This window comes from Equus asinus, chromosome 14 (assembly GCF_041296235.1).
Source record: "Equus asinus isolate D_3611 breed Donkey chromosome 14, EquAss-T2T_v2, whole genome shotgun sequence".
NCBI classification, from domain to species: Eukaryota; Metazoa; Chordata; class Mammalia; order Perissodactyla; family Equidae; genus Equus; species Equus asinus.
The window spans coordinates 41,178,310-41,205,307 of NC_091803.1; the positions used below are offsets into that span (position 1 = coordinate 41,178,310).

The following is a 26,998-nucleotide window of genomic DNA, read 5'->3' on the forward strand; positions in this document are numbered from 1 at the left end:
AGAAAACACAGATTACCAGAAGTCTATCTCAGAAATGGAGTATATCACTACAGATCTACAAATATTAAAAGGACAAAAGCATTTTATAAATAACTTCATGCCAATAAATTCAACAACTTAGATAAAAATGAACAAATCTTTGAAAAGATAACTTACAAAACTGATACAGGATGAAACAGAAAAATCTAAATTGCCTTATACCTATCAAATAATTTAATTTTCAAAAAAGTCTTCCTACAAAGAAAAAGCTCCTTGCCCAGACAGTTTGCAGAGGTGGATTCTATTAAACATTTAAGGAGGTAATAACAATTGTACACAAACTTTCAGTAACGGGAGAGAAGCTTCCCAATTCATTTATTGAGGCTCGCATAAACATGACACCAAAGCAAATCAAGACACGACAATAAACAAATTCCGTGAATGTATACTGAAGATTACACTTAAATGTTATATAAAAAGTATCAATAGATACTAAACTCTAATGATACCCAAGCTGAAATATCTTGGAAGTGTACATTGCAAAGAGTTATTTTGATAGAAAAGATATTACTACTTATGAATGTACCAAATATAAAGATGGCTCAGGAGATAGACTGACAGATACACGACAAAAATAAATACATTAAAATAGTAAAGGTAGAATTTAGGTGCTGAGTGTACAAGTGTTCACGGTAAAATTCTTTCAACTTTGCTGCATGTTTGAAACTTTTCATCATGACACAATGGTGGGGAGGCAATCACAAACCACCTCGTTAGTCACTTTATGAAAGAAATACAGGTGGCATTTATTTTTGGTTATGTAGGGATGTCCTCTCCAGAGATAGAGTCAAGGGGACATTCTAAGTATAAATTCACTGTCTTTTAATAAGCCTCTGTCTTAGTTTGGAAATGTATTCATTTTTTACAATCCAACTACTTATCATGTGGGTAAACTAAATTATTAAAACGCCTATGTGTTTATACCAACCTTACAGGCTATATTACTGGATAGCACGTTTGTTTCTAAACAATTCCTTTGAGATGACAATACTGCTCTAATACGTCTTTGAAGTTTTGCTATTTTCGCCTAGAAGAAAAAGAGAAAAACAAATAAATATGAAACCAGAGTACTAAAAGATATATCATATAGAGACGGAGGGAAAATTATTCGCAAAGTAGTTTTGTGAGACTTAGGCATCTACCCAAATAAATAAGAAATTCTTATATAAGCCAATGATCTAAATCACATTTGATGCTAGTATGACCTTCAAAGAACGGAAGATAACATCAAACTTCCAACTGGTCCAAAAGAAAACTGTTGGTAGAAACACTAATCAGTAAGTAACCATAGAAGAGTAAAACAAAAAAACCCCAAAAAGCTTGAAACAGGTTGTCCAAGCTCTAATACAGAATATATTTTGAATTAAAAGAAACTGCCTATGTATTAAGTTTGTCAATTGACACAGAATGGCTGATATTTCTAAAAGTATTTCTCAAAGGCCAATATTGCTGAGATGGAATAAATTTCATTCTCTATTGTACAGTACATCAGGCTTATGACCAGGGATCAGATTTGGGTCTGCCTTTGTTTTCCTTTCCTAACATGTAAAATATCATTAAATCCTACTTTTTAAGAAGACTCAAATGAAATCAAATGAAATTAGAAACTTACGAAGAGTGCATCAGCTATTGCTTCATGTTTATTCCTGCACTGTGTCTTCCCAATTCGTTCAGTCAATTCTTTCAGTCTGTTATCAAATAGTTTGTAATTTATACTACAGATCTCCTGTCGAATCAACTGTTTGACCTAGAATTTTAAAATAAAAACCAAAACACCCCATGTTTCAAATTTAAAAGCAACTTTATTTTCTACTTCTTAAAAATAGCTTTGCTCTTTTCTGGATTTATTGTAACCAATAAAATATACTTTATTTATATTTTTATGTTCACATTTATATTACTGTACCAGCAAGTTTTGTAAAGTTGGATATTAAATTCAGCAGAACACACCTAATATTTAAATATACAAAGGTTAGAAATTAAATTTATTCTCCTAGTGCTAATTTTAGTTTCCTATAGTTTCAGTGGAATTCCATAATACATATTAAAGGAATAGTAAAAGCCTATGTCCCATTTATATTTTTTAATGACCATAACTCAAACCTAGTATTCCATAAAAAGCAACTCCACTTATCTGAAAACCAGAGCCTAATGAAAATGGTTGGTCTGTAGTAGATATGGAACAAATTACGAAAGTTTGAGCCTTGACTCTGCCATTAACAAGCTGTAGGACTTTTGGGAGTCACAACATCTCTGAGCTTCATTTCCCTCATCCACAAATGGACTGAATGAGTGATGCTCATAGGATTTTTATAAGAACATAAAAAGATAACATGTGAAAGAGTTACAAAAAATGGAAAACACTGAATTGATATGAAAGAAATACATATGCAAGATAATCTCCTTTACTCACATAGTTTTTTGGGGGTTTTTTGAGGAAGATTAGCCCTGAGCTAACATCTGCTGCCAATCCTCCTCTTTTTGCTGAGGAAGACTGGCCCTGAGCTGACATCCATGCTCATCGTCCTCTACTTTATGTGTGGGACACCTGCCACAGCATGGCTTGACAAGTGGTGCCATGTCCACAGCTGGGATCCGAACCCCAGGCCACTGAAGCGTAATGTGCGAACTTCACCGCTGCACCACCAGGCTGGCCCCTCACATAGTTTTTTTACAGGGTGACTTTTTTATTGTTAAAATTGAAAGAAGCCAGGGACAATTATGTAGTGACTAATGCTGTCTGGCTTAATGCAGGCTATTCCAACAGATCGAAGTAGCTATCACATAAAACATTAATGTATTTCATTATCTGCTGTTTTTAGAAAACAGCTGGCCTATTTGCAGAGAGCACAATTAATCTAAATGCCCACTGATATGAACAGCTCTGCTGAGCCATACATTCAGAAACATCCACTGTGGATTTCTGCTCAATGTGTATCCTCCTGTAAGCAACTTTTATAACAGAGTAGGTAGTCTCTTAGTAACAAAACCTTTCATGATACATTTAAGGTATTTACTAGTAAAATTTATATCTTTCCCCTAATATCTTACTTCTTGGTGCTCAACACTGGAACACAGTTTTTATGTTAAATTCTTTTATACTGATGTCACCTGGATGATCATATTCAGTAATTTTCTTTGATTATTCCCAAGGTTTTCCTTCTCATTTCCAGTTGCTCTTGCTCTGCAACATTACTGCCTGCTTGATTTCTTCTGTAATGCTGCATTAACATTTCTTCAGTGGTTTCTCAACATTAGACATGATTCTCATTTTTACTTTCACGACTTCTAAATATTCAATTAAATTAATAAGTGCTCAAAATATATTATTCAAACAGATGCTCAGAAACACATACTATCTTTACTGAGGGCCGTTACCTATCACCCATGTGTCGTTTTACAGATTATTGCATGTTTGCTAGTTCACTGGCTGGGATCAATATGCGCAGTTCATACCCAGACGAAGCTTGGAGGAACATATCTAAGTGTTCTGAAAATGGAAATACTGTTTTGCTAACAAGCAAAGGCCACACAGTGTTTGTCAAACTTCCCTGGTGAGGGGGAATCACACGGCATACTTGTTACAATCCTAGGCCCTACCATGGATTCACAGAACAGAATTTCCTGGAAAGGGGTCTAGACAGTTGTATAACTAACAAGCACCATGATGATTCTGATCAGGTAAGTCTGAGAAAAGAACAGCCTAGAACAACAGTCTTCAACTATTAGCGAGTTCAAGAAACCACAAATTAAACAAGTACTCCTGGTGATTCAGATGGAGCAGACTCTTCAAACTTGAGTATTTTGGATTAAATGCCCACCAACGGTGACTCCTGTTGCTTAGGGTGGACATTTGTTCTCATTTAGTGGCAATGTTCCTCATACAGAAGGAAAATATGGTAATTTCCACCAAATACCTCACAAATTTATCTTCTGCTGACGGTAATGTGTCCAAATTTACGAAATCAGATGAAAGTCCTAGCTATGACTTGCAGATGGCAGCCAAAGTGGCCTAAAGATTGGAGAAAGACTGGCAATTATATATTCCCAATTTTCCTCAACTTTCTTAGATGATAGATAGAGTGAATAACCTGGACGTTAGAACAAAAACTCCTCCACTTCAGTAATTGAATCGGAATCAACTAGGCCAAGATCCTTAGGAAATCTCAAAAGACAAGAGTCAACAGCTCTGTGACTCTCAGCAGGGGCGAACAATGTCAGAATGGGAGGCCCTATTCCACTGGATTCAAACAAGAAAAACAAACAGATGAGCGTTAACTAACTGAACGGGAATTAAAACATCACGTTAGGAAAAGCTAGCTATCTAGAGATAGGTGAAAAGACAGGAATCACCTAAAACCCAAGTTGTCTCTGGAGAATGTGCAGACACTTCCAGTGGTGGGGAAGAATAACAAAATAAACGCATTCCCCGCACTAGGAAAGACCACTTTCTGTGTCAACTTGGACCAAGTATTTCGTGAGGTAGACAAAACTAGTGAATGAAAACCCTGATTTTCCCACACTGGTGAAATCAAAATATTCAAAGATTAAATTTTGTCTTTACATGTCGAAATCAGAACTTATTTCTGAATTCAGCTGTTAATCATTGGGAATAAGACACAGCTGGAAGCCCCAACCTTTTTCTTAAGCTAGATCCATGCTTAACCATGATTCTGCTACTGCTTGCCTGCAAACAATAGAACATTTACATAATTTTTATTACTGTCTCCTTTGGTCTTCCTAGAAGAAAACAAGAGGTAGAAAGGGAAAAACCGTTGACTCACCTTTTAAGCTGGCTCTGCATGAGTCTTTCAAAAAGGTTTCTATTTATTATGTGAGTACACATTCATGTAATATGTAACTATATAATTGTAATAGTCTGTTTTAGAAAACTGTAGTGTTTTTGTTTCTGAAATAGCATGACCGTTTGGATTGGGACATTTTGGTCCATTATAGTTGACCGACATTAATCTACCACACAATGACCTTTGGTCATGGCATTCTAGTGGTAGTGAAACAGCAAAAGATGATCGTAGACAGAGGTCCTGATTACAGGATCTACTAAAACTGAAGCTCATTACACTTAAACTCAGAGTTGATGAGACATGTATGGGAAACTTTAGTACAATGAGATGAAATAGGGCAAAAACGAGAGCAAAACGTGCACTTAATGCTATAAAGCAGAATGTCAGATAATGCAGCCTATCTGCGTAAACTCGGAAATCAGGGCAATTAAACTTGAACGCAGCAGGACTTAGCAATAGACTTCTGGGTTGTCTGAGTCCCTGACGTAGTGGTCAATTGTGATGAGATCTACCAACAGCTCTAACTGCAGATCAAAGAACCCATGACCAGTACAAAAGAGACTGGATTGTTCTGCAAAGCTCAAGGTCATGCAGTGTTTGACTCACAAAGAGATTTGAGGACATAGTATTGGCTGAAAAGCCCATTCTCTTTCTACCACAGCACTCTATCTACACGCGATTCTCTAGGTTACTCTGCACAGGGTCATTTTCAAGAAACTAGCGATGTTTTGGTAATGCAAATGATTATCTTTCCCTAATATGTCCATCTGCTAGTTCAGTTTTCATATACCAGCTTTGCATCAAGTCAAAGTTATCTGTACTAAGTCATTGTGGAGATCAATTAACTTTTACCATTATTAATCAAAAGTAAGTTTCTGAAGCAAATATTTAAGCCTCAATATTTTACCTGTTCCAGCAATGCTGTTTGCTTCTCCAGAACTACACAAATATTTTCACTAATTTGCTCTGACGTTTTCCTGCGCTTAACATTTTCTTTGTTTTCTGAAAACATCCTCTTCTTTTGATTGTGGCCTTGGGGAGATGAAAAGATCAGATATAAAAATATTCCTTCTAAAGAAGGAAATGGGAAGTCCCTAATTTAGGGACCCTCTAAGCAAACGGAAAAACTAAAAATGTGACCATGGCAGCATTTTTTAGGAAATGTAGTTGTATAAAAAATCCCGACAACTAATCTTTAAAAAAAAAAAAAGTATGGTTTAGGTATGATTCTGGTCTTAGGTACGCTTTCCCTTCAATCTTATTTAATACACATTTCATACCTATTTAATAGCAACACAAACTAAATAAATTACAGCATTTAATCTTCTATTACAATTACTTAAGCAGTCCTACATATTTTTAATAGGTTATGCTATTATTATTTTTAAGCAATTTTAAATTCATCTTGTTAAAGGATCACTCTGTAGCCTAGACAAGAACACAAAATTTATCTTATGAAATCAGTTTTCTCTTATATTTCATTAACTGACACCCTACTTTTAATGAAATTTACTTTTCCTATTTTAATGATAACTCCAGAATTTCACTGGTTACTTGATGTGTTTCTCTTTTACTCTACACACACATATATCTACGTATATGTATATATATTCTTATTATTTATCAGCTAATACTTGGCATGTGACTTACAAGTCAATTCTTTGGAAAGAAATGGATTCACCAACAGTTAAAAAAAAAACCCACTCTCTCTTTCAACTAGCCTCCTTATTAATCTAATAAATAAAAATCCAAAATAAGAAGAAATTTAGATGAAATAAACCAGATAATTGCCATAAACCACCTTTTGATTTTTTGTACTCTCAAGGGAAAATGACTGATTACTTCTTTGCCAGAATTTACTTCCCTTTGCATATGGAGGATTCTGTTTCCCCTCCCCACCAAGAATGGTTCAGAAGCAAGATACTCTGAAATAATTATTGTCATCATTTACTTTTTTCCTGTCTATATGTACTCTACTGTTCTTATATCGAGACTATAAAATACTCTAAAGGAAAGTGACTATTTTAATTTCTCCAAAAGATGTGTAAGCATAACACTTACTGTTATTACTATCAGTATCAAGTGAGGACAAGCACGTTGAGCCCATACTTTCATAATCAATGCTGGAATGACAGGTTCTACAGGACTCTTCGATTTTCAAAACGTCAGCAGCACAGTTACTGGAAATTACTGAATTCACCAATTTGGGTATTTTATCAAGAGGCAAAGAACAGGTGTCTGAACATAAAATGTCATTTTGCCTTTTATCACGTGACTCAAAATTGGAGTTTGTTTCTAAATAGGAAACCATTTTGTCGATTCTCTTATCATCCAAGGTATTGGTTACTGTAAACTCTGACATTTGAACTGTACCATTCAATACAGTGGAAGGATGCCAAATGCATTTCAGATTACAGTTCTCTTCATGTTCAAAAAAGGATCTTGTTATATTTGCCTGACATTGAAGATGGTTTTCAGAAGTGTTTTGTGAATCTTGTGCCTCCTGTGTAAAGAGTTTCCTGAGAGATTCTATTGTTTTACTCGGCTTTTGGTAAGGGCACGCAATTTGTTCTTCAACGTAGTTCAATCTTGTTTCCGAATCAACAATTTCTAGTGGTTTTATCAAATTCCGAGAAGATACTTTACTTTCCTGTGAGCATACCGAATTTTTGTTAGAATCCAATGAGGAAGCATCACTTTCAGAACGTTTACATTTGCTACTTATCACACCACTACTTGAATTCAGATTACCACTTGAGACATTACTCCCAGTTGCTGCTGTTTTTAGTGCTTCAACATTCTTTGACTTTTTCAGGATCGCTACTTGCTTTCGGCAACTTGCAGGCATTGTTTTTTTGGCTTTTAATATCTTCCTTTTACTTCTATCTGGACTTGCCATCTTTCATATCCTAGAATTTAAGATACGATATTTAAATGATTTTCTCCAGCAGACAAAAGCTACCTTATTTATTTACAATATTAAAATAATGTTGAGACTATCTCTCCAGAGTAAATTATGTTTTTTGAAAATTACATCCATTTTCATCAGTGTCACTGACAATATACAAATAATTTTTATTTTTTTCTATAAATCTAAACTACATAAATTCAAAATTTATATTGCCAGCAAGCCTCTGCTTGATACTAAGCCTGATAATCTATCTGGCCACTTTTTTTGATATCACCTCACTGCTGTAACCATTCATGTCTGGTCTGAATCATCCCAGTAGGCCATAAATTAAAGATTAAGTTGTATTTCTTCATAAAAACAAAAGACAATGTTTTGTATAGAACATTCTATTTTCCACACATAGTGGTACCTTTTTAAAGCCTGCCTAGTGTTCAAATTTTCAAAATAAATGGTACTCCAGGAGTAATTCCCAAGAGTAAATAAGTACAAAATGAGCCCTAAGAAACACAACATGATTCCAGTTCAAGTAAGAAAACCATTTTAGGCATTTTAATACTTAATATTACATACAAATACATAGAAAAGAAATTTCAGTATTTATCCTTCAGCATCCGTACCAAATTGGATCTGAATTGTAGGTAGGTAAATGATTTAAAAGAAAACAATACTGACGGATTACAAGGCAATCAAAGGGATAAGTGAAACAAAAAAAAGAAAAAAAGAATTATAATGACACATGATAGACAAGTTATCTAACAAATTATAGAGCACTTATTAAACTCAGTCAAAGGGAGAAAACAGGATCTTTTAAGACACAAATAATCCAGTCAAAGCTATTATCTATATTATCTATTGTTTATATCTATATAAAATAGGTTGATTATCATTATCTATTTCCTTACTTGGAGCTTTCGTTTACTATTTTCTTTGATTCAATATATCGCTTGATCAGGAACAGTTCCAGAATTTGTGAGACCTGAAGGTTGAGGTGAATATTTATTTAGAACAAGAAAAGAAATCAACTTCAAATTTTAAAAACCTGTAATGTATACGTAAATGAGACTAAATCCAGAAAAATGGCACACTTTCATTAAGGACCTCCACACAATACAGAATTCTATTTTTCCTATATGACTGTGTATTTTAATTGCCTCTTTTTTTTTTTGAGGAAGATTAGCCCTGAGCTAAAATCTGCTGCCAATCCTCCTCTTTTTGCTGAGGAAGCCTGGCCCTAAGCTAACATCCGTGCCCATCTTCCTCTACTTTATATGTGGGACGCCTACCACAGCATGGCTTGCCAAGTGGTGCCATGTCTGCACCCGGGATCCGAACTGGTGAACCCCGGGCCACCAAAGTGGAACATGCGCACTTAACTGCTGAGCCACTGGGCCGGCCCCTGATGACTGCCTCTTCATGAATACAATTTTTGTAATATTTCCCGTAGACAGAATGGACAAACCAAGTCTTTCCTCTAGCATGGTTGATTAATTTTTTTTGATTGAGAATCAGAATGCATAAAACAAACAGCTTCACCTAAAGACACACTTCTTGTTGGTACTGCTACAGCTTTGTGCCATATAAACATAAAAATTCTTATTTTATTTCAAAGGCAGAATTCCTATCAAAAACAGTGTCAAGTGTATTTCTAATTGAGTGTGCTATGTTATTGAGTATTTCTAACAGGAGAAAAGTTCTCTTTTGACTAAAATCCATGAGAACTAAATCCTCTAACAATTTTAAACAGATAACTGGAAAATTTCTTCCTGACTACCTTCTGGCTTCACAAATTTCAACGCTTGGGCTCTTCACTACTCACATATTTCAGGTGCCAGGCACTGCAAACCACACTCCCATCGCAATCAGGCTGATAGGCAATAATTACCAACACTCAAAAGTGACTCTAACCACAAATGTATCCTATTAAACCCACACTAAGTATATCCACAATCACAAAATGCCTGAAGCCATTCTACGGCCAGGTGACACAAAGGTATGGAGAAATCAAGATCAAGAGAGAGAGCAGTCTTAAATGATTACAGTTAAAATATCTTACTTTTGTGAATCTTAGAAAAACATCCAACCATGTGAACACATTGCTATGGTCCTCAAGGTCTTTAGAAAAGGGCTAAAACAGTGAAAAGCCCTGAAAACTTAGGGGTTAACATGCCTCTACATTTGATGCATACAAAAGACATGCAATATACGTTAATTATGAAGTTTAACAACATACTGAAAATACTGATTATCTTGGAACCACCCACCATTCAACCAACTAATACCAGTAACTTGCATTTACCTGTATGTTTCCACATACCATGCCCCCTCCTCCTCTTCCTCATCCCGAGGTAATCTATATCCTAAATTTTGAGTTTATACTTTTTTTTTTAAAAGATTAGTACCTGATCTCACAACTATTGCCAATCTTTTTTTTCTTCTTCTTTTTCTTCTCCCCCAAACCCCCCAGTACATAGTTGTATATTCTAGTTGTAGGTCCTTCTGGCTGTGCTATGTGAGACACCACGTCAGCATGGCTTGATGAGTGGTGCCATGTCTGCGCCCAGGATCTGAACCAGCGAAACCCTGGGCTGCTGAAGCAGAACATGCGAATTTAACCACTTGGCCACGGGGCCAGCCCCGAGATTATAGTTCTATTGTCTTTTGTAAATTATAGTTTCATTATAATGTCATGTGTAAACAATATGGAGTTTAATTTTGTTTTTGAGCAAACTATAGTTTTCTAATACTTGTTTTTTCACTCATTCTCAAAACTCATCCATGTGGTTGTGTATAGCAATAGTTCATACATTTTCATGGCATTATATCCATAATCCATGGCACATTCATAATCCATTGGGTCAATATAGTAAAATTTGTTTATCCAGTTATCTATGAAGGATATTTGGGTCATTTCCAGTTTTCTTTTTCTTACTAACATTGGTCCTGTGAATATTTTTGTTTCAAGGTCCGTATCTGTAAACATTTCCTGAGTGGGTTTGTTGGATAGGAATAAGGTATACAAATGTTCAGCTTTTCAGGACAGCCAAATTATTTTCCAAAGCAGTTGTACCAATTTATATCCCTACGGGCAATGTGTAAGAGTTACTGCTATCCACATCTTCTTGAGCCCTTGGTATTGCCAGACTTAATTTTTACCAATCTACTTGGATGTAGATGTGCATCTCACTGTTGTAATTTGCATTCCCCTAATTACTAGCATCTTTTCATGTTTATTGGCTATACATGCTTCCTTGTCTACAAAATTCCTGGTTACATCTTGCTCATTTTTTTCTATTGTCTTCTCATTTTTTAAGAGAACTTAATGAATTATGAATAATAATCCATTGTCAATCCTTTGTTATATGAGTTACAGGTACGTTCTCTCATTCTGTGGCTTGTTTTCTCTTCCTAATTTTAATATAGGCAATTTACCCATTGTTTTACTCTTATGGCTAAAGCTTAATCTGTCTTCTTTGAGAAATCCTTCCCTAACCCCATGCTAATGTGTGAAATAGTGAGGCTTACTGGTGGTAGAGAAGCCTTCTTCTGATCTAGGTTATCTGAGGACATGGAGTTGTACCACAGCTGTGCAATGATAAAAATATGTAATAGAAACGCAGAACTCAGAGTGAATATATAATAGCAATGCTTGCTGAGAGTGAATTATTCTTAAAGTTTATAAACAACACGAGATAATTAGTCCCAACAGTGTGCAACTTTCTAGTTGATAAAACTTAGGGCCCTGAAAGAGAGGTACTCCACCTGGAAAACCTCGGCATCGGAATGCTTAGGGAAAGCAAGTAAAACTGCCAGTAAAAGGCTCAGGGAAGTTAAGTACTGGTAACAGCCTAAAAGGTGAAGGAAAAGTTTACGTGTTGTAGAGAGGTTTAGTGAAATTTAATTTATTACTGGGAAAACAGAAAGCAACAGCCTGGTCTAACTGGGGGGCCCCCCGGATCACAAGAATGCCTGACTCTCTTCAACTAGCATGACTCCTTTGCTGTCATGCCACATTTCACAGAGATCTTGGAATCACATGTAGGGGTCTGGAATTGGCCACCCCAATGTATGTCTCTTTGGCATGATTATTTGAGGCTAGTTCCTTTGCAGACAGGAAAGCAACTGAAAAGGAGAATTTACATACCCTTTGTAAGAGACATTTACATTGTAAAGGAACTCTCCATCTGTAAAGATCTCTCTAGAAATTCTTAATCAATGGGGAAGGCAAGGACTTAAATCTGCATTTGTTTATTGTGCTTGTCTGGTGACCTCCTGTAACTGACTTCCCTCCCCCTCCCAACGTTGGCATTTCCTTCAGGATTAAGCATCTTTCCTTAGGCTAGGAACTGATTACTGCGCTGACCTGTGACCACCCAGCTCGAGACAATAGAATTGCCTCCTGCTACGCCCACCAAGATAGCAGACCCACTATCTGCTGTGTCCATCAAGCGCTATGCCGACAGGGCAATCTTGTGACTATTGTGGGAGGCACATTTCAATCATATGTGAAATAGCCTGTTTGGGGGTATATAACCACTCTGTGCACCCCACTTCTTCGGTGCCCTTTCTTCCTTCGGAAAGAAAGGCCCCAGGCCATGGTTCTTCATAAAGCTTTGTTTAATTTTCTCTTGCTATTCTGTCTCATGTGAATTTAATTTGTTCTCCGGCCAGACGAACCCACATTTTGGATAGAGGAAAACTCTTCCTCCCCTACACACACTACTGTCCTGCAGCACAAGGTCAGAAAGATAAGTCATCTATATTTTCTCAAGTTTTAAAGATGTCTTTTATAATTTAAGTCCTTAATCCACCTAGAATTGATTTTAGCATATAATGAGAAGGGATCTAATTTCATTTTCCCCTCAGATGTATGTCTTCGACAGCATCCTGTTAATTTTAAACTTTAAAAGTCTAACCTGTCCCTTAGACTCCTGCTGATATATACTGTTGTCTATTCCATCAATTTGTTTTAGATGTCTCTTGTAAACTTATTTAAATATTTTAACCTAATGAACCTTTTAATAGAATTTAACCTAATTACATTTATTATAAATGACATATTAAAGCTTTAATTTACATCTGGCTTTATGCCTTCTGATTTTTACCCTTTGTTGCTGTTAACTTTTTGTTATTCATTTATCGTCATATTACTGTAATATGAAAATGTCCTTTTTATTTTTTAAGGTCTACATATGCTTCACAATTCCATGGACTCCAGTATATTTAAAGATTCTCGAAAAGCATTCTTCAGCCAACATTTCATTAACCATTAGGGTCAGGAGTGAAACAACACTGAGTATACCTTATCTAAAAAGAGTTTCTTCCTTACTTTCATCATTACCACTTTTGGTGCCCTTTGCCACTGAATTCAGAATTTTACGTTCCAGATTTGACCCTACTTTTACAATATATAAACTTTCAAGAATAACTTCGGATATTTACATTCTGCTCTAGAAGCAAATTTGGCTATTATGAATAATGCTGCTATGAACATTCACATACAAGTTTTTGTGTGGACATATGTTTTCATTTCTCTTGGGTATATGCTTAAGGATGGTATTGCTGAGTCATAGGGTAACTCTAGATTTAACCTTTTGAGGAACAGTTAAGGCTGTTTTCTGAAGGGTCTGGTCCAATTTACATTTACACCAGGAGTATATAAGGGATCCAATTTTAACACCTCTTCATCAATACCCATTATCTGTCTTTTTGGGTATAACCATCTTGGTTCAAGTGCTGTGGTGCTTCATTGTCATTTTAACTTGCATTTACCTGAGGGTTAATTATGTTGAGCATCTTTTCATGTGCTTATTGGCCACCTGTATATCTTCTTGGAGAAATGTTTATTCAGATTATTTGCCCACTTAAAAGTTGGGTTATTTGCTTTTTTATTACTGACTTGTGAGAGTTCTTTATATAGTCTAGATTAAGTCCCTTATCAAACACAATCTGCAAACTTTTTCTCAAATTCTGTGGGTGTCTTTCCAATTTCTTGATGGTAGCTTTGAAAAACTAAAGTTTTTAATACTGATACAGTTCAATTTATTTTCTTCATCTGTTGCTTGTGCTTTTGATGTCATACGTAAGAAATCACTGCCTAATCCAAGGTCATGAAAACTTACCCCATGTAAAAGTTTTATAGTTTTACTTCTTTGATCCATTTTGAGTTAATTTTTATATAGTGTGAGGTAGGAGGTCCACATTTATTCTTTGGAATGTGAAAAAACAGTTGTTCCAGCACAATTTGAAAAGGCCACTCATTCCCCTGTTGAATTGTCTGGCAGTCTTGTCAAAAAGCAGTAGACTATAAATGTGAGTGTTTATTTCTGGATTCTCAATTTTATCCCACAGATACATAGATCTGTCCTTATGCCAGTACCACAGTCTTGATTACTGTAGCCTTCTGGGAAGTTTTGAATCCAGGCTGTGTGAGTCCTCCAACTTTGTTCTTTTTGAAGATTGTTTTGGCTATTCTAAGTTCCTTGAATATCTGTATGAATTTCAGGATCAGATTAACAATTTCTGCACAGAAGACAGCTGCGACTTTGAAAGGGATTGTGTTGAATCTGTAGATCAATTGAGGGAATATTGCTACCTAAATGAAGACTACATGAAACTTTTTCTTAATTTCACTTTTGAATTGTTCACTGCAAATATATGGAAACACAATAGAATTTTGTATATTTAGCTTGTGTCCTGCAACATTGTTGACCTTGTTTTTATTTCTTAATAGTTTTCTGTGGATTCCTCAGGATTTTCTACATAGAAGCATCATGTCATCTGTCAATATAGTTTTATTCCTTCCTTTCAAATCTTGATGCCTTCTATTTAATTTTCTTACCTAATTGTCCTGACTAGAACCTCCAGTACAATATAGAAGTGGCAAGAATGGACATCCTTGTCTTGCTCCTGATTTAGGGGGAAAACCTTCGGTCTTTAACCATTACTTATGATGTTAGCTGTGGATTTTTCACAGGTGCCCCTTATCAGGTTCCCAAATATCTCTACTTTATTGAATGTTTTTATGATGAAGGAACGTTGGATTTTCTCAGAAAATACCTTTTCAGCATTAACATAATCATATGGTTTTGTTCTCCATTCTATGGATATGGTATGTTACATGAATATATTTTTGGATGTGAACACAATGTTGCAGTCTTGGGATAAATCCCATTTGTCACGGTGTATAAACCTTTCTATATGTTGCTGGATTCAATTTGCTCATATTTTGTTGATGACTTTTGCACCTATATCCACAACAGATATTGTTCTGTACTTTTTTTCTTGTCTTCTGCTTTTGTTATCAAAATAATACCGGCCTCATAGAATGATTTGGTAAGTATTCCTTCCTCTTCTATTTCTTGGAAGAATTTGTAAAGGATTGGTATCTTTAAAATGTTTGATAGAATTCAACAACAAAACCATCTGATACTGGGCTTTTCTTTGTGTTCTAATTCAGTCTCTTTACTTGTTATAGACCTGTTCAGATTCTTCTATTTCTTCTTGAGTCGATTTTGTTCATTTAAGGCTTTTTAGGGATTTGTCTATTTCTTCTATTTAATCGATTAGTATACAGTGAATTGTTCTATGGTATTCTCATAATTTTTTTTTTTTTAATTAAAGATTTTATTTTTTTCTCCTTTTTCTCCCCAAAGCCCCCCGGTACATAGTTGTATATTTCGTTGTGGGTCCTTCTAGTTGTGGCATGTGGGACGCTGCCTCAGCGTGGTCTGATGAGCAGTGCCACGTCTGCGCCCAGGATTCGAACCAATGAAACACTGGGCCGCCTGCAGCGGAGCACGCGAACTTAACCACTCGGCCACGGGGCCAGCCCCTCTCATAATCTTTTTAACTTCTGGAAGGTTGATAGAAATGTTCCCTCTTTCATTCTGGATTTGGGTAATTTGAGTCTTTTCATGGTCAGTGCAGGTAAAGGTTTCTCAATTTTGTTGATCTTTTTAAAAAATAACTTTTGGTTTCCTTGACTTTCTCTATTTTTTTCTTTCTCAATTTTATTACTTTTTACTCTTTATTATTTCCTTCATTCTGCTTAGATCTAGTTTGCTCTTCAATGGTATTAAGGTTAAAAGGTGATCGATTTGAGACCTTTTTTAATACAGCCATGTGCCACATAATGACATTTTAGTCAACAATGGACCACATATACTACAGTGGTCCCATGAGATTATAATGGAGATGAAAAACTCCTATAACCTAGTGATGTCCTAAACATCACTACACTGTAGCACAATGCATTACTCATGTGTTTGTGGTGATGCTGGTGTAAACAAATCTACTGTGCTGCCAGTTGCATAAAAGTATAGCATGTACTATTATGTACAGTACGTAATACTTGATAATGATAATGACTATGTTACTGGTTTATGTATGTACTATACTATACTTTTTATTGTTAGAGTGTACTCTTTCTACTTATTTATAAAAAAAGTTTACTGTAAAACAGTATGCCACATTACACTGGCAGTAGCCTCATACATCTGTGTTTACTGCATCTCTTGATCTCTTTCATCATTTTCTCTTGTGCTTGATTTAATCTCACGTTGTTTGGTTCATCATGGCCCCTAAGTGTACAAAATCCACTGCTAATGTTGCCAGTAAGAGGCCACGTCGACTGATTGACCTGGAAACAAAATTAAAAGTGATTAAGGACTAAGAAGATAGAAAATCAGTGATGGTTATTGCTCTCCAGTCAGGCATGTCCCATTCCACCATAGCTATGATTTTGAAGAATAAGAACAAAGTGAAGGAAGCTGCTAAAGGATCTGGTTCACTGCAGGCAATGAAACTAACAAAAATTCAAGAAGGGCCTATGTCAGACCTGGAGAAACTTCTAAAGACCTGGATTGAAGACCAGAGACAGAATCATATAGCTCTCAGGACCATGACAATCACAGCCAAAACAAAGTTTGTCTACAATGTTGAAAGAAAAGCCTGGACCTGACTATGATATCAAATTTACTGCTAGCTCTGGGTGGCTTAAATGATTCAAGAATCGTTATTCTTTACATAATGTGAAAGTGAGTGGTGAATCTGCAAGTGCTGATATGACAACAGCTAAAGAATTTTTGGAAACACTAGATAGGCTGATGATGGAGGAAAACTACTAGCCAGAGCAAATACTCAATATGGATGAAAACTCTCTATGTCGGAAATGAATGCCTGAAAGGACTTTCATCCATAAGGAGGAAAGTCAATGCCAGATTTCAAGGTTTTGAAGAGCAAGGTAACAGTCTTGCTTAAGGGCTAATGTTGCAGGCTACAAATTGAAACTCTGTGATCTTACACATTAAGAACCCCATAGCATTCAAGCATATCAATAAGCACACACTGCCAGTGTACTACAGGAGCAATAAGAAGTCATGGATGACCCAGCTCCTCTTCCAAGACGCCCTCCTGAATTGCTATGCCAACAAAATGGAGGAGTACTGTTTGGAGAATAATATACCTTTCAAGTTTTTGATTACTGATAATGCTCCTGGATATCCTCCTTTTATTGGTGAGTGTCACTCCAATATCAAAGCCATCTATTTTTCCCTACAAACACCACTTCTTTGATCCAATCAGTGGATCAAGGAGTTACAGCAGCTTTTAAGGCCTACTACCTGAGGAGGACCTTTACCCAGGCTATTGCTGCAACTGAGGATGACACTGAGAAGACCCGAAAGGACTGATGCAAACCTGGAAAGATTACAACATCTATGACTGCATCAACAACCTTGCTTGCGGTAATGTCACCAAGCAGTGCATGAATGGCATCTAAAGAAGACACTCAAGAGGTTCATCCATAACTTCAAATGATTTGCAAAGGATGAAGAGGTTGCAAAATCAGTAAGACTATGGTTGAAATGGCAAACAAGTTTAACCTGGGTGTGGATGAAAATGACATTCAGGAGTGCCCAGAGCTGGTTTCTGAGGAACTGACCAATGGGGAATTGTTGGAACTAGAACAGGAACACATAACTAAAGAAGAGGCAAGAGAGATGGAAATGGCAGAAGAAAAACAACCCCCAAGAAAATTCACAGCAAAGGCTTTAGCAGAAGCTTTTGCAGACCTCAACAAGCTCCTTAAAAAGTATGAAAACATGGGCGCCAGCCCCATGGCCTAGTGTTTAAGTTCAGCACACTCTGCTTCGGTTGCCTGCGTCCACAGATTCGGATCCCAGGCACAGACCTATACCACTCGTCAGCCACACTGTGATGGTGACGCACATATAAAATAGAGGAAGACTGGCACAGATGTTAGCTCAGGGGTAATTTTCCTCAGCAAAAAAAAAAAAAAGATTGAAAACAGGAACTCCAACACCAAAAGGTTTTCATTAATAGAGGAATGGTCATGTTGCATTATCTGCTTAAAAGCAAATCGATGACAAAAAAAAGAAACAAACCAAGCAAACTATCGTGGACATATTCCTGAAAAGAGTGACACCTCCTCAACGAGAGCCTCAGGCAAGTCCTTCAGGAGGTATTCCAGAAGAAGGTATTTTTATCAGACGAGATGACAGCTCCACATGTGTTACTGTCCCTGAAGACCTTCCAGTGGGACAAGATGTGGAGGTGGAACACCTCCACAGGAGGATCAGGATATTGATGATCCTGACCTCGTGTAGGCCTAGGCTAATGTGTGTCTTAGTTATTCACAAAAAAGTTTAAAAAGCAAAAAAAAAAAAAATTTAAAGTAGAAAAAGCCTTATAGAATAAGAACATAAAGAAAATGTTTCTTGGGGCCGGCCCCATGGCCGAGTGGTTAAGTTCACGTGCTCCGCTGCGGCAGCCCAGGGTTTCCCCGGTTTGGATCCTGGGCGTGGACATGGCACCGCTCATCAGGCCACGTTGAGGCGGCGTCCCATATGCCACAACTAGAAGGACCTGCAACTAAGATATACAACTATGTACCAGGGGGGATTTGGGGAGAAAAAAAAAAAAAGAAAAGATTGGCCACAGTTGTTAGCTCAGGTGCCAATCTTTAAAAAAAAATAAAAAGGAAGAGAAAATATTTCTTTACAGCTGCACAAAGTGTTTGTGTTTAAGCTAAGTGCTATTACAAGAGTCAAAAATTTAATACATTTAAAACTTTATAAAGTAAAAATGTTACAGTAAGCTAAGGTTATTATTGCAGAAATATTTTTTCTTATAACTTAGGTCTAGCCTAAATGTACAGTATTTATAAAGCCTACAGTATAATGTCTTAGGCCTTGATATTCACTCACCATTCACTCACTGACTCAGCTAGAGCAACTTCCAGTCCTACAAGCTCCATTCATGGTTAAGTTCCCTATACAGGTGTAGCACTTTTTTCCTTTTATACTGTATTTTCACTGTACCTTTTCTATGCTTAGATACGTTGAATACACAAAAACTTATCACCGTGTTACAATTGCCTATTCAGTACAGTAACATGCTGTACAGGTTTTCAGCCTGGGAACAACACACTATACCATATAGCTTAGGTTCGTAGCAGGCTATAACATCCAGGTTTGTGTAAGTACATTCTTTGATGTTTGCACAACAACAAAATTGCTGAATGACACATTTCTCAGAACATGTCCTTGTCATTAAGTGACACATGGCTGTATAGGCATTTATCACTATGTATTTCCTAAAAACTGCTCTAACTGCCCCACAAAATTTTGGTATGTCACGTCTTCATTTTCATTCACTCCAAGTATTTTCTTTCTTTTTTTTTTTTTTTCAAAGATTGGCACCTGAGCTAACAACTGTGGCCAATCTTTTCTTTCTGCTTTATCTCCCCAAATCCCCCGGGCACATAGTTGTATATCTTACTTGCAGGTCCTTCTAGTTGTGGCACGTGGGACGCCGCCTCAATGTAGCCTGACAAGTGGTGCCATGTCCGCACCCAGGATCCAAACCAGGGAAACCCTGGGCTGCCGCAGCAGAGAGCACAAACTTAACCACTCAGCCACAGGGCCAGCCCCTTGAAGTATTTTCTAATTTTCCTTGTGATTTCTTCTTTGACCCAGTGGTTATCAAAGAGTGTGTTGTTTAATTTCCACATAGTTGTGAATTTCTCAAATTTATTTTTGGCATTGAATTCTAATTTCATTCCACTGTGGTCAGAGAATGTACTTTGTTATGATTTCAAATGTTTTAAGCTTGATGAGGTTTGTTTTATGGCCTAACATGTCTATAATGGAGAATGTCCTATGTACACTTGAGAAGAATGTATATTCTGCTGTTGTTTGCTTCAGTGTTTGAAAGATGTCTCTTAGGTCTTGTTGGTTCATAGTGTTATTCAAGTCTTTTCTAATTGATCTTCCACCTAGTTTTCTACACAATAGAAAAGTACTCTATTAAAGTCTCCAACGATTACTGTTGAATCATCTATCTCTTCCCTCAATTCTTGTCAATATTTGCTTCATATATTTTGGTCCTGTTATTAGGTAAATATTGGTTTATAACTGTTATAACTTTCTGAGGGTCTGGCCATTTTATTAGAAAATATCCCTCTTTACCTTTAATATTTTTGTTTGAAAGTCTATTTTGTCTGAAATCAGTATAGCCAGCCTAGTTTTCTTATGATGGTTATTTGCACGACATATCTTTTTTCTATCCTTTGACTTTCAACATATTTGTATCTTTCAACCTAAAGTGTGCTCCTGTAGATAGCATATACTTGGGTGCTGATTTTCCTTCAGTCTGACAATCTCTGCTATTTGACTGGATTATTTAATCAATTCATATTTGATATTAATATTGACATTGTTGGATTTAAGTCTGCCATTTCACTTTTTTTTTTAGAGGAAGATTAGCCCTGAGCTAACATCTGCTGCCAATCCTCCTCTACCTTATAAGTGGGATGCCTGCCACAGCAAGGAGTGATAAGCGGTGTGTAGGTCTGCACCTAGGATCTGAACTAGCGAACCCAAGGCTGCTGAAGTGGAACATAAGAACTTAACCACTGCACCACTGGGCCAGCCCCTGCCATTTTACTTTTTGTTTTATATATTTCATGTCTTTCATTTCTCTATTCCTTTACTGCCCTAGGTATTAGTTTTTTAAAGCTTTGTAATTGGCATCATTTTAAAATTTCAGTTTTCTGCCTACTATCTACAAATATAAATCAGTACTTTATTGATCACATCTCCAACTAATTTAGTAAATTCACTTTTTAAATCTAATAAATTATAGATTCTTTTGAACTTTCTATGTGGATAATGTCATAATTTTTTCCTTGCTCATCTTCATTTCATTTTTTTTCCTTGTCTTATTGCGTTAGTTAGAACCTCCAGTCTGATATGAATAGGTATGCTTTTAGTGAGTATCCTTCTCCCATTATGAATCTTGGACTGAGTGTCAGGTGTCACTATATCACCACCAAATAAGATTTTTGCTATACTTTTTTGTAGATATTCTGCATCAGATTAATGAATTACCATTCTATTAGCTAAGAAATTTTATCATGAATGTGTTTTCAATTTTATCAAATGCCTCTTCATATCTATTTAGATTATCACATAATCTCATTTTTGCGATTAACATGTATCATATTGATTGATCTTTTAAAATATTAAATCTAGCTTATTCTTGGAATAAACCTCACTTAGTGGTAATATGCCTTTTTAAATTTCATGGTCCTACATTCAATTTGCCAATATTTCGTTCAGGACTTTTGCATCAATATTATGAGATGAGTCTGTAATCTTCCTTTATCAGGTTTTGATGTCAAGGTTATGCTTGCCTCATAAAACTGGAAAGTCTTTTTCTATTCTCTGAAGAGTTTGTGTTTGCAAATGGTATCACTTCTTTGTTAAATATTAGAAATAATTCACCATAATGCCATCCAGGCTTGGAGTTAACTTGGTGATAAAGGTTTTCAATTATGATTGAATTTTTAAAAATAGATACAGGACCATTCATATTTTCTCTATCTTTTCCTGTAAATTTTAGTTGTTTTCCCATTCAACACAATTTCAAAGTTATAAAGTTCTTCATAATATCCTCTTATTTGTAATATCTGCAAGATCCGTAGTGCTGCCTCTACTTATTCTTGATATTACTGATGTTTTCCTCTTTTTCTGGATCATTCTTACTAGAAATTTATCCATTTAATCAATACTTTCAAAGCACTGACTTGGCCTTGCTCACTTTCTATTGTATGTAGTGATCCATTTCATCATTTCCTGTTAGTATTATTGACTTGTTCTTGTTCTAGCTTGAGATGAAAACTCAGATGACAGTTTTCAGTCCCTTTTTTTTCTGACTTTGCATTTAAGGTTATAAATTTTCCTCTAAGATCTGCTTTAGTTGAATCCCATAAATTTTGATAATCTTAATTATCATTTGGTTCAAAATATTTTAAAGTTTCCATTGGCATTCCTTCTATCATCTACAGATTACTTAGAAATATACTGATTTGATTTCCAGGCAATTGCAGATCTCCTAGTTATATTTTTGTTGCTGAATGTTAGCTTAATACCACTGTAGTCAGAATATCATCTAAATGATTTCAATCCTGTAATATTCGTTGAGCTAGCTTCATGGTCAATTTTTCCAAAAGCTCCATGGGTAATTGAGCAGAACATGTATTCCAACACTGTTTAGTGCAGTGTTATTACATGTCAATGCCAGCTAGTTCAAATTTTAGTTGTGCTGTTCACAGTCTTCCAGCTATTATAACAGGAGTTATAATAATAACTTATTATAATATAATAAGCAAATATTCTCTACATAACCAGATAAGAGTATCTGGCTATAAAATATTTTGTTTTTCTTAAGGCTATCAAATTTTATCTCATTTCCTACAAACCTATCCTTCACTTCTTTTCAGATTCATCAGAACTGTCATATATCAACAATTTCCCTTATTCTCTACTCCTTCAAGGTCATGTTTAAACAACACCTCTTCAAGACAGCCTTCCCCCAAGAGAACTGCTTCCTTATCTGAATTTCCCATTAGAAATATATTATTTTTATGTTATGAGCTTTGAGGGCAGAGATATGTCTCATTTTTATATCCTCAGCAAGATGCCTTTCATATAGAAGCCTTATTAAATGCTGCTTAAGTTAATTTATAAAAATTATAATTTTTATTTTAAACGTTATAATTTATAAAAATAACTCTGTAAAGCCACCCAGGTTATTCTTTCCTTAATAAAGAGTACCAGAACAGGCCTCAGCAACTTTTGCCATAGCTATCCCACAAGCTATTTCATATCAGCAGCAATGTGCACAGTAAAGCCTCAGAGATATACAAATGGCACCACATTTAGCAGATACATATAGTGCCTTTATATAATTAATGGTTAAATTTAATAAGATCAGTTTATAAACACCCCTTATATCCCTAGAAATTTAATCAGGAGTTCAAAAATTCAAATTATAGCCTACCATCTCCTCTACCCAGAAAGTCATGGTTACTTCTCTCTAGACATTACCTAGATGTGACTACAATCTTTCTGTCCTAATTAGATTCATAAGCTAAAAGAGGATAAGAAGTTACCTGAGTCTATGGTAATGCATTTCAACCGTATGGGTCAAGGTTTACTGAAGCCTCAGAGAACAGAACACAGTGATGCATCGCTTAACAATGAAGATACCTTTTGAGAAATGCACTGTTGCACAGTTTTGTCACTGTGCAAACATTATAGAGTGTACTTACACAAACCTAGGTGGTACAGCATACTACACACCTAGGCTATATGGTACTAATCTTGTGGAACTACTACTGTATACGTGGTCCGTTGTTGAACCGAAATGTCGTTATGCGCTGCATGACTGAAAGTATTTAAATGACGTAAGAATATGAGATGGAATATGATAGAATATGGTTCTTTGTATTTTATATTTATCATAATCTCACTCAACTTAATGAGAACTAATACTCTTGCGTATTTAAAAGTTCCTAAGTTTATTTTTATCTTTAACAACTATCCAATATATTATTTAAAATGTGATTACATCAAGTGAAATATCTGTACACAGCCACTATAAGAGAACTACATGATATGCAGTGACAAAGACGCAGGGATCATGCAATATTTTCACACCAGAATTCAAGATACTAAGTAGCAAGCAAATACAGTGGACTTGAAGGCTAAGGTGAAGTGCAAGAGTTGATAGGGTAAGCAGAGCAGAAAATTCAAGATGTACCTAGATACACCTGTTCTTAAAAGACGCAAATCATTTCCAATAAAACACTGTTCATGCATTTCTGTTGAAGCAGAAGTCAATCTTAGGATGAGGTCTGTACAAATCTGCAGATAAGACTAAGAGTTAAGTAGATTAATTTGATTAGGGTCAAACAACATTTCTAAAAACGAATTGAAGGATAAACAAAGAAGGCATACTTCACAAAAGCTGAATTCAGTGTAATTAGTCCTTCATACAGATGCTTCATTTTTGCATTTTCAATAGCTTTCCTGTGATATAAATTATCTTTATCTTGAATGTTCTTCCCCATTTGTTTTGCAAATACTTTTGTCGCAGGTCATTTACCGGCTACAAGCAAATATATGACAAAATCAAAAATGAAGAGAGTATTAAATCCCAATCCAGAATAAGTCTGTTTAAATTGATATGACATAATTCTTCTATTTTATTTCTAATGACTTATTCATACAATTATCCTTTGCTCTATCTTCACCATATACAGTCAGCCCCCCGCATCTGCTGGGGGGATTCAACCAACCGTGAATCGAAAGGCTACAAAGGTTGCGTCCGGATCGAACATGTACAGACCACTTTCTTCTTGTCATTATTCGCTGGATAATACAATATAACAACTATTTACGTAGCTTATACATTGTATTACGTAAAGAGCTGTAAAGAGCTGCTAAAGTACGCGGGAGGATGTGCACAGGTTGTCTGCAAATACCACCCCATTCTATATAAGGGACGCGAGCCTCCGTGGATTTTCGGACCTCCCGGGGTCCTGGAACCAATGCCCTGAGGACAACCAGGGACGACTGGGTAAGTCTTCAGGGCAGTAAAAACTAGCTTGTCGTAAAGCGAGCCACACGTGCTGGCTCCCAACGTCACAAACTTCTTCACAGTCCCACGGAGGGGTGGAAGCCGACTTTTCCAGCACAGCGTGGTTTCAGGCAGAGAGCGAAGCAAAAATAATCGCTTCCTCTGTGCCGGCGACATTCTTCAACGCGCCCAAATCGCAGAAAGCCGGTGGGGGAGGGGCGACGAGAGGGAAACGGTCTGGGATTTTCTTTTTTTTTTTTTAACTGACTCCTAAAATGCAACTTCTGTTTTAGAAAACTGCACACGTCCTCCGCGTGAACTCGCAGCATCCCCAGCCTGGCAAGCTCGACGGCTGTCCTTTACCTGTCTGTGCCGCATGTCCCCTCACCAAAAAATGACAAAATTGGCCCAAGACTCGACTTCACAGGACCCCTGCCGTTCTGCACGACAGACGCCCGGGAAAGCCTCCCCGCCGCCGGGGGGACGCGGCGACCTGTTCTGGGACCCGGTTTCTTCAGAAACTCTGACTAAAACGACTCAATGAAGTGGCAACGGACCCCCGGGTGGGGGCTGGGGACCTCGTTTTACCGTCGGCCTGTGGACGCGGCCCGGGCCGCCCGAGCTCCTCCCGCGCCGGCACGGCCAAGCCCCGAGGCGCTGTCCCTCCGCGGCCCGCTCTCCCTTCACCGGCCGCCGCCCGGGGGGCGGGCCAGGCGCGCCACTCGCCCTTCGCGGCGTCCTCCCCGCCCGGCCGGACTGCGAACGACTCGGCGGCCGCCTTCCGTCAGCCCCGCCGCAACCGCCCTCGGAGCCAGCGCGCGGCCAACCGCCGCCCCGGCCAACGGCCCCCCGCCGGCCCAACGTACCTACCGCGGCGCCGCGCGCCGCCCACTGACAGCGAACCTCCTCCTCCGACCGCAGCCGCCGCGCTCACTGAAGCGCCCGCCAGGACCCGCGGGGGTAAGTCACCCTGCGCCCACCCCCGACGGACTCCGGGCCAATGGCAGCACGAGCGTGCGGCAGCCCAGCCAATCAGCGACGATCTGGCGGGGTGGGCGGGGAGAAGGGCGGCCGGGGAAGTGGAAGCCGGCTGAGGGGCGCCAAGAGTTCGCCTCCCGGAGCGCTTCTTCCCGTCAGCCCCTTTGGGCTTTCGCGCCAAGTCGCGTGAGCGAGCGTCTGAGGTGGGCGTTTCTGGTGAGTGACTCGTGTCCAAATGGGGAGAGTTTTGCGAAAATCTTTCAATAAAATTGTATTGACAAAATCAGGAGTCCCGTCTGTTCTGCGGGCTTAAGCTGACCGATTTGAATTTTTTAAGTATTGCACGAAAATAGCATTTCTCGGGATTAAGGAGTGTTTTTTTGACAACTCCTTAAATTTTGCCACACAGGCCAGTGGTCCTTCCAGTTGTGTTTTCCTGAGTTTCCTAAATTGTCGCAGTTACCTGCCACCCTGGGCTGCGTCGGATTTTACGAGACCCACCCTGCTGCCAGATAATCGCTCTCTTGGGGTTATCGTGCATTCACTCAAGAGTTAGTTACTGAGTACCCTCTCGGTGCTGGGTGCGGGAGATACAACCGTTAACAAGTTTGACGAAGCCCTCCTCATCACGGAGGGTAGAGGTGGCTTCTTTATACTAGTGACTACTGGTTACGAGAAAAATGAGACAAGGACGGATAATCCAGAAGTCTAGGTGGTTAAGAGAATAACATACTCAGACCCAGTAGGTTCCCAAAGTATGGCCCCAGGATCCTTGGAGTCTGCGAAGACAATACTATTTTCATGATGATGGGAAGATGTTATTTGCCTTTTTCATTCTCGTAGTCACAGGAGTGTTTGATGGAATTTTCCAGAAGCTTCTGGAAAATTGACGAGATATTGCAACAGATTGAATGCAGCGACAGATATGAGAATCCAGCTGTCTTAAGTCAAGCACTAAGGAAATTGGCAAAAATGTAAAACAGTGCCAATCTTTACACAATTTTTTTTTGTCTCGGAAAATAACAATTTTGAATATAATTGAAGGGTATATAGAGGGTTGCTGAGAGAGAGATGGTGTAGGAAGGAGTGGGAGGCAAGTAAATTGGAGCCAGATAAAGAATTTGGACTTAGTTAAATCAATAATGAGTAAGTAGCTTTTAGGAATCCCATGTCTATTTAGGGTAATAGGATATCTTGTATGCGATTTTAATATTAATAATAATAATTATTGATATTTTCTGGGCGTTGTGTTAACCAAGTTCATTGCATTCAGTGTTTTCCATTATTTCTCCATTTGAAGCTGGACGATCTCTGTTCGAAG

General features: G+C 37.5%; 2 protein-coding genes across 11 annotated transcripts in view; one reads left to right on the top strand and one right to left on the bottom strand.

Annotated features, from left to right (window-relative positions):
* The window catches only part of ATF7IP2 (activating transcription factor 7 interacting protein 2), a 57,485-nt gene extending 31,842 nt beyond the window's left edge, over positions 1-25,643 (bottom strand). Inside the window, exons 1-8 of one of the 9 annotated variants that reach the window (XM_070484940.1) lie at positions 25,570-25,634; positions 24,078-24,228; positions 23,881-23,996; positions 8,658-8,731; positions 6,906-7,753; positions 5,752-5,876; positions 1,652-1,786; positions 968-1,066 (exon numbers count right to left, since the gene is read on the bottom strand). In XM_070484940.1, the coding sequence (XP_070341041.1) occupies positions 968-1,066; positions 1,652-1,786; positions 5,752-5,876; positions 6,906-7,743 (1,197 nt within the window). In that variant the 5' untranslated portion in view covers positions 7,744-7,753; positions 8,658-8,731; positions 23,881-23,996; positions 24,078-24,228; positions 25,570-25,634. Of the gene's footprint in view, positions 1-967; positions 1,067-1,651; positions 1,787-5,751; positions 5,877-6,905; positions 7,754-8,657; positions 8,732-23,880; positions 23,997-24,077; positions 24,229-25,287; positions 25,307-25,565 lie in introns of those variants that run through there. The other 8 variants (XM_070484941.1, XM_014849936.3, XM_044746868.2 and 5 more) reach the window with 8 other exon arrangements.
* Positions 1-26,083, top strand: part of LOC123276796 (atherin-like) — a 68,473-nt gene extending 42,390 nt beyond the window's left edge. Inside the window, exons 1-2 of one of the 2 annotated variants that reach the window (XM_070484946.1) lie at positions 24,383-24,699; positions 24,993-26,083. In XM_070484946.1, the coding sequence (XP_070341047.1) occupies positions 25,240-25,944 (705 nt within the window). In that variant the 5' untranslated portion in view covers positions 24,383-24,699; positions 24,993-25,239 and the 3' untranslated portion in view covers positions 25,945-26,083. Of the gene's footprint in view, positions 1-24,382; positions 24,700-24,992 lie in introns of those variants that run through there. The other variant, XM_070484945.1, reaches the window with a different exon arrangement.
* Positions 26,084-26,998: the final 915 nt, after the last annotated feature.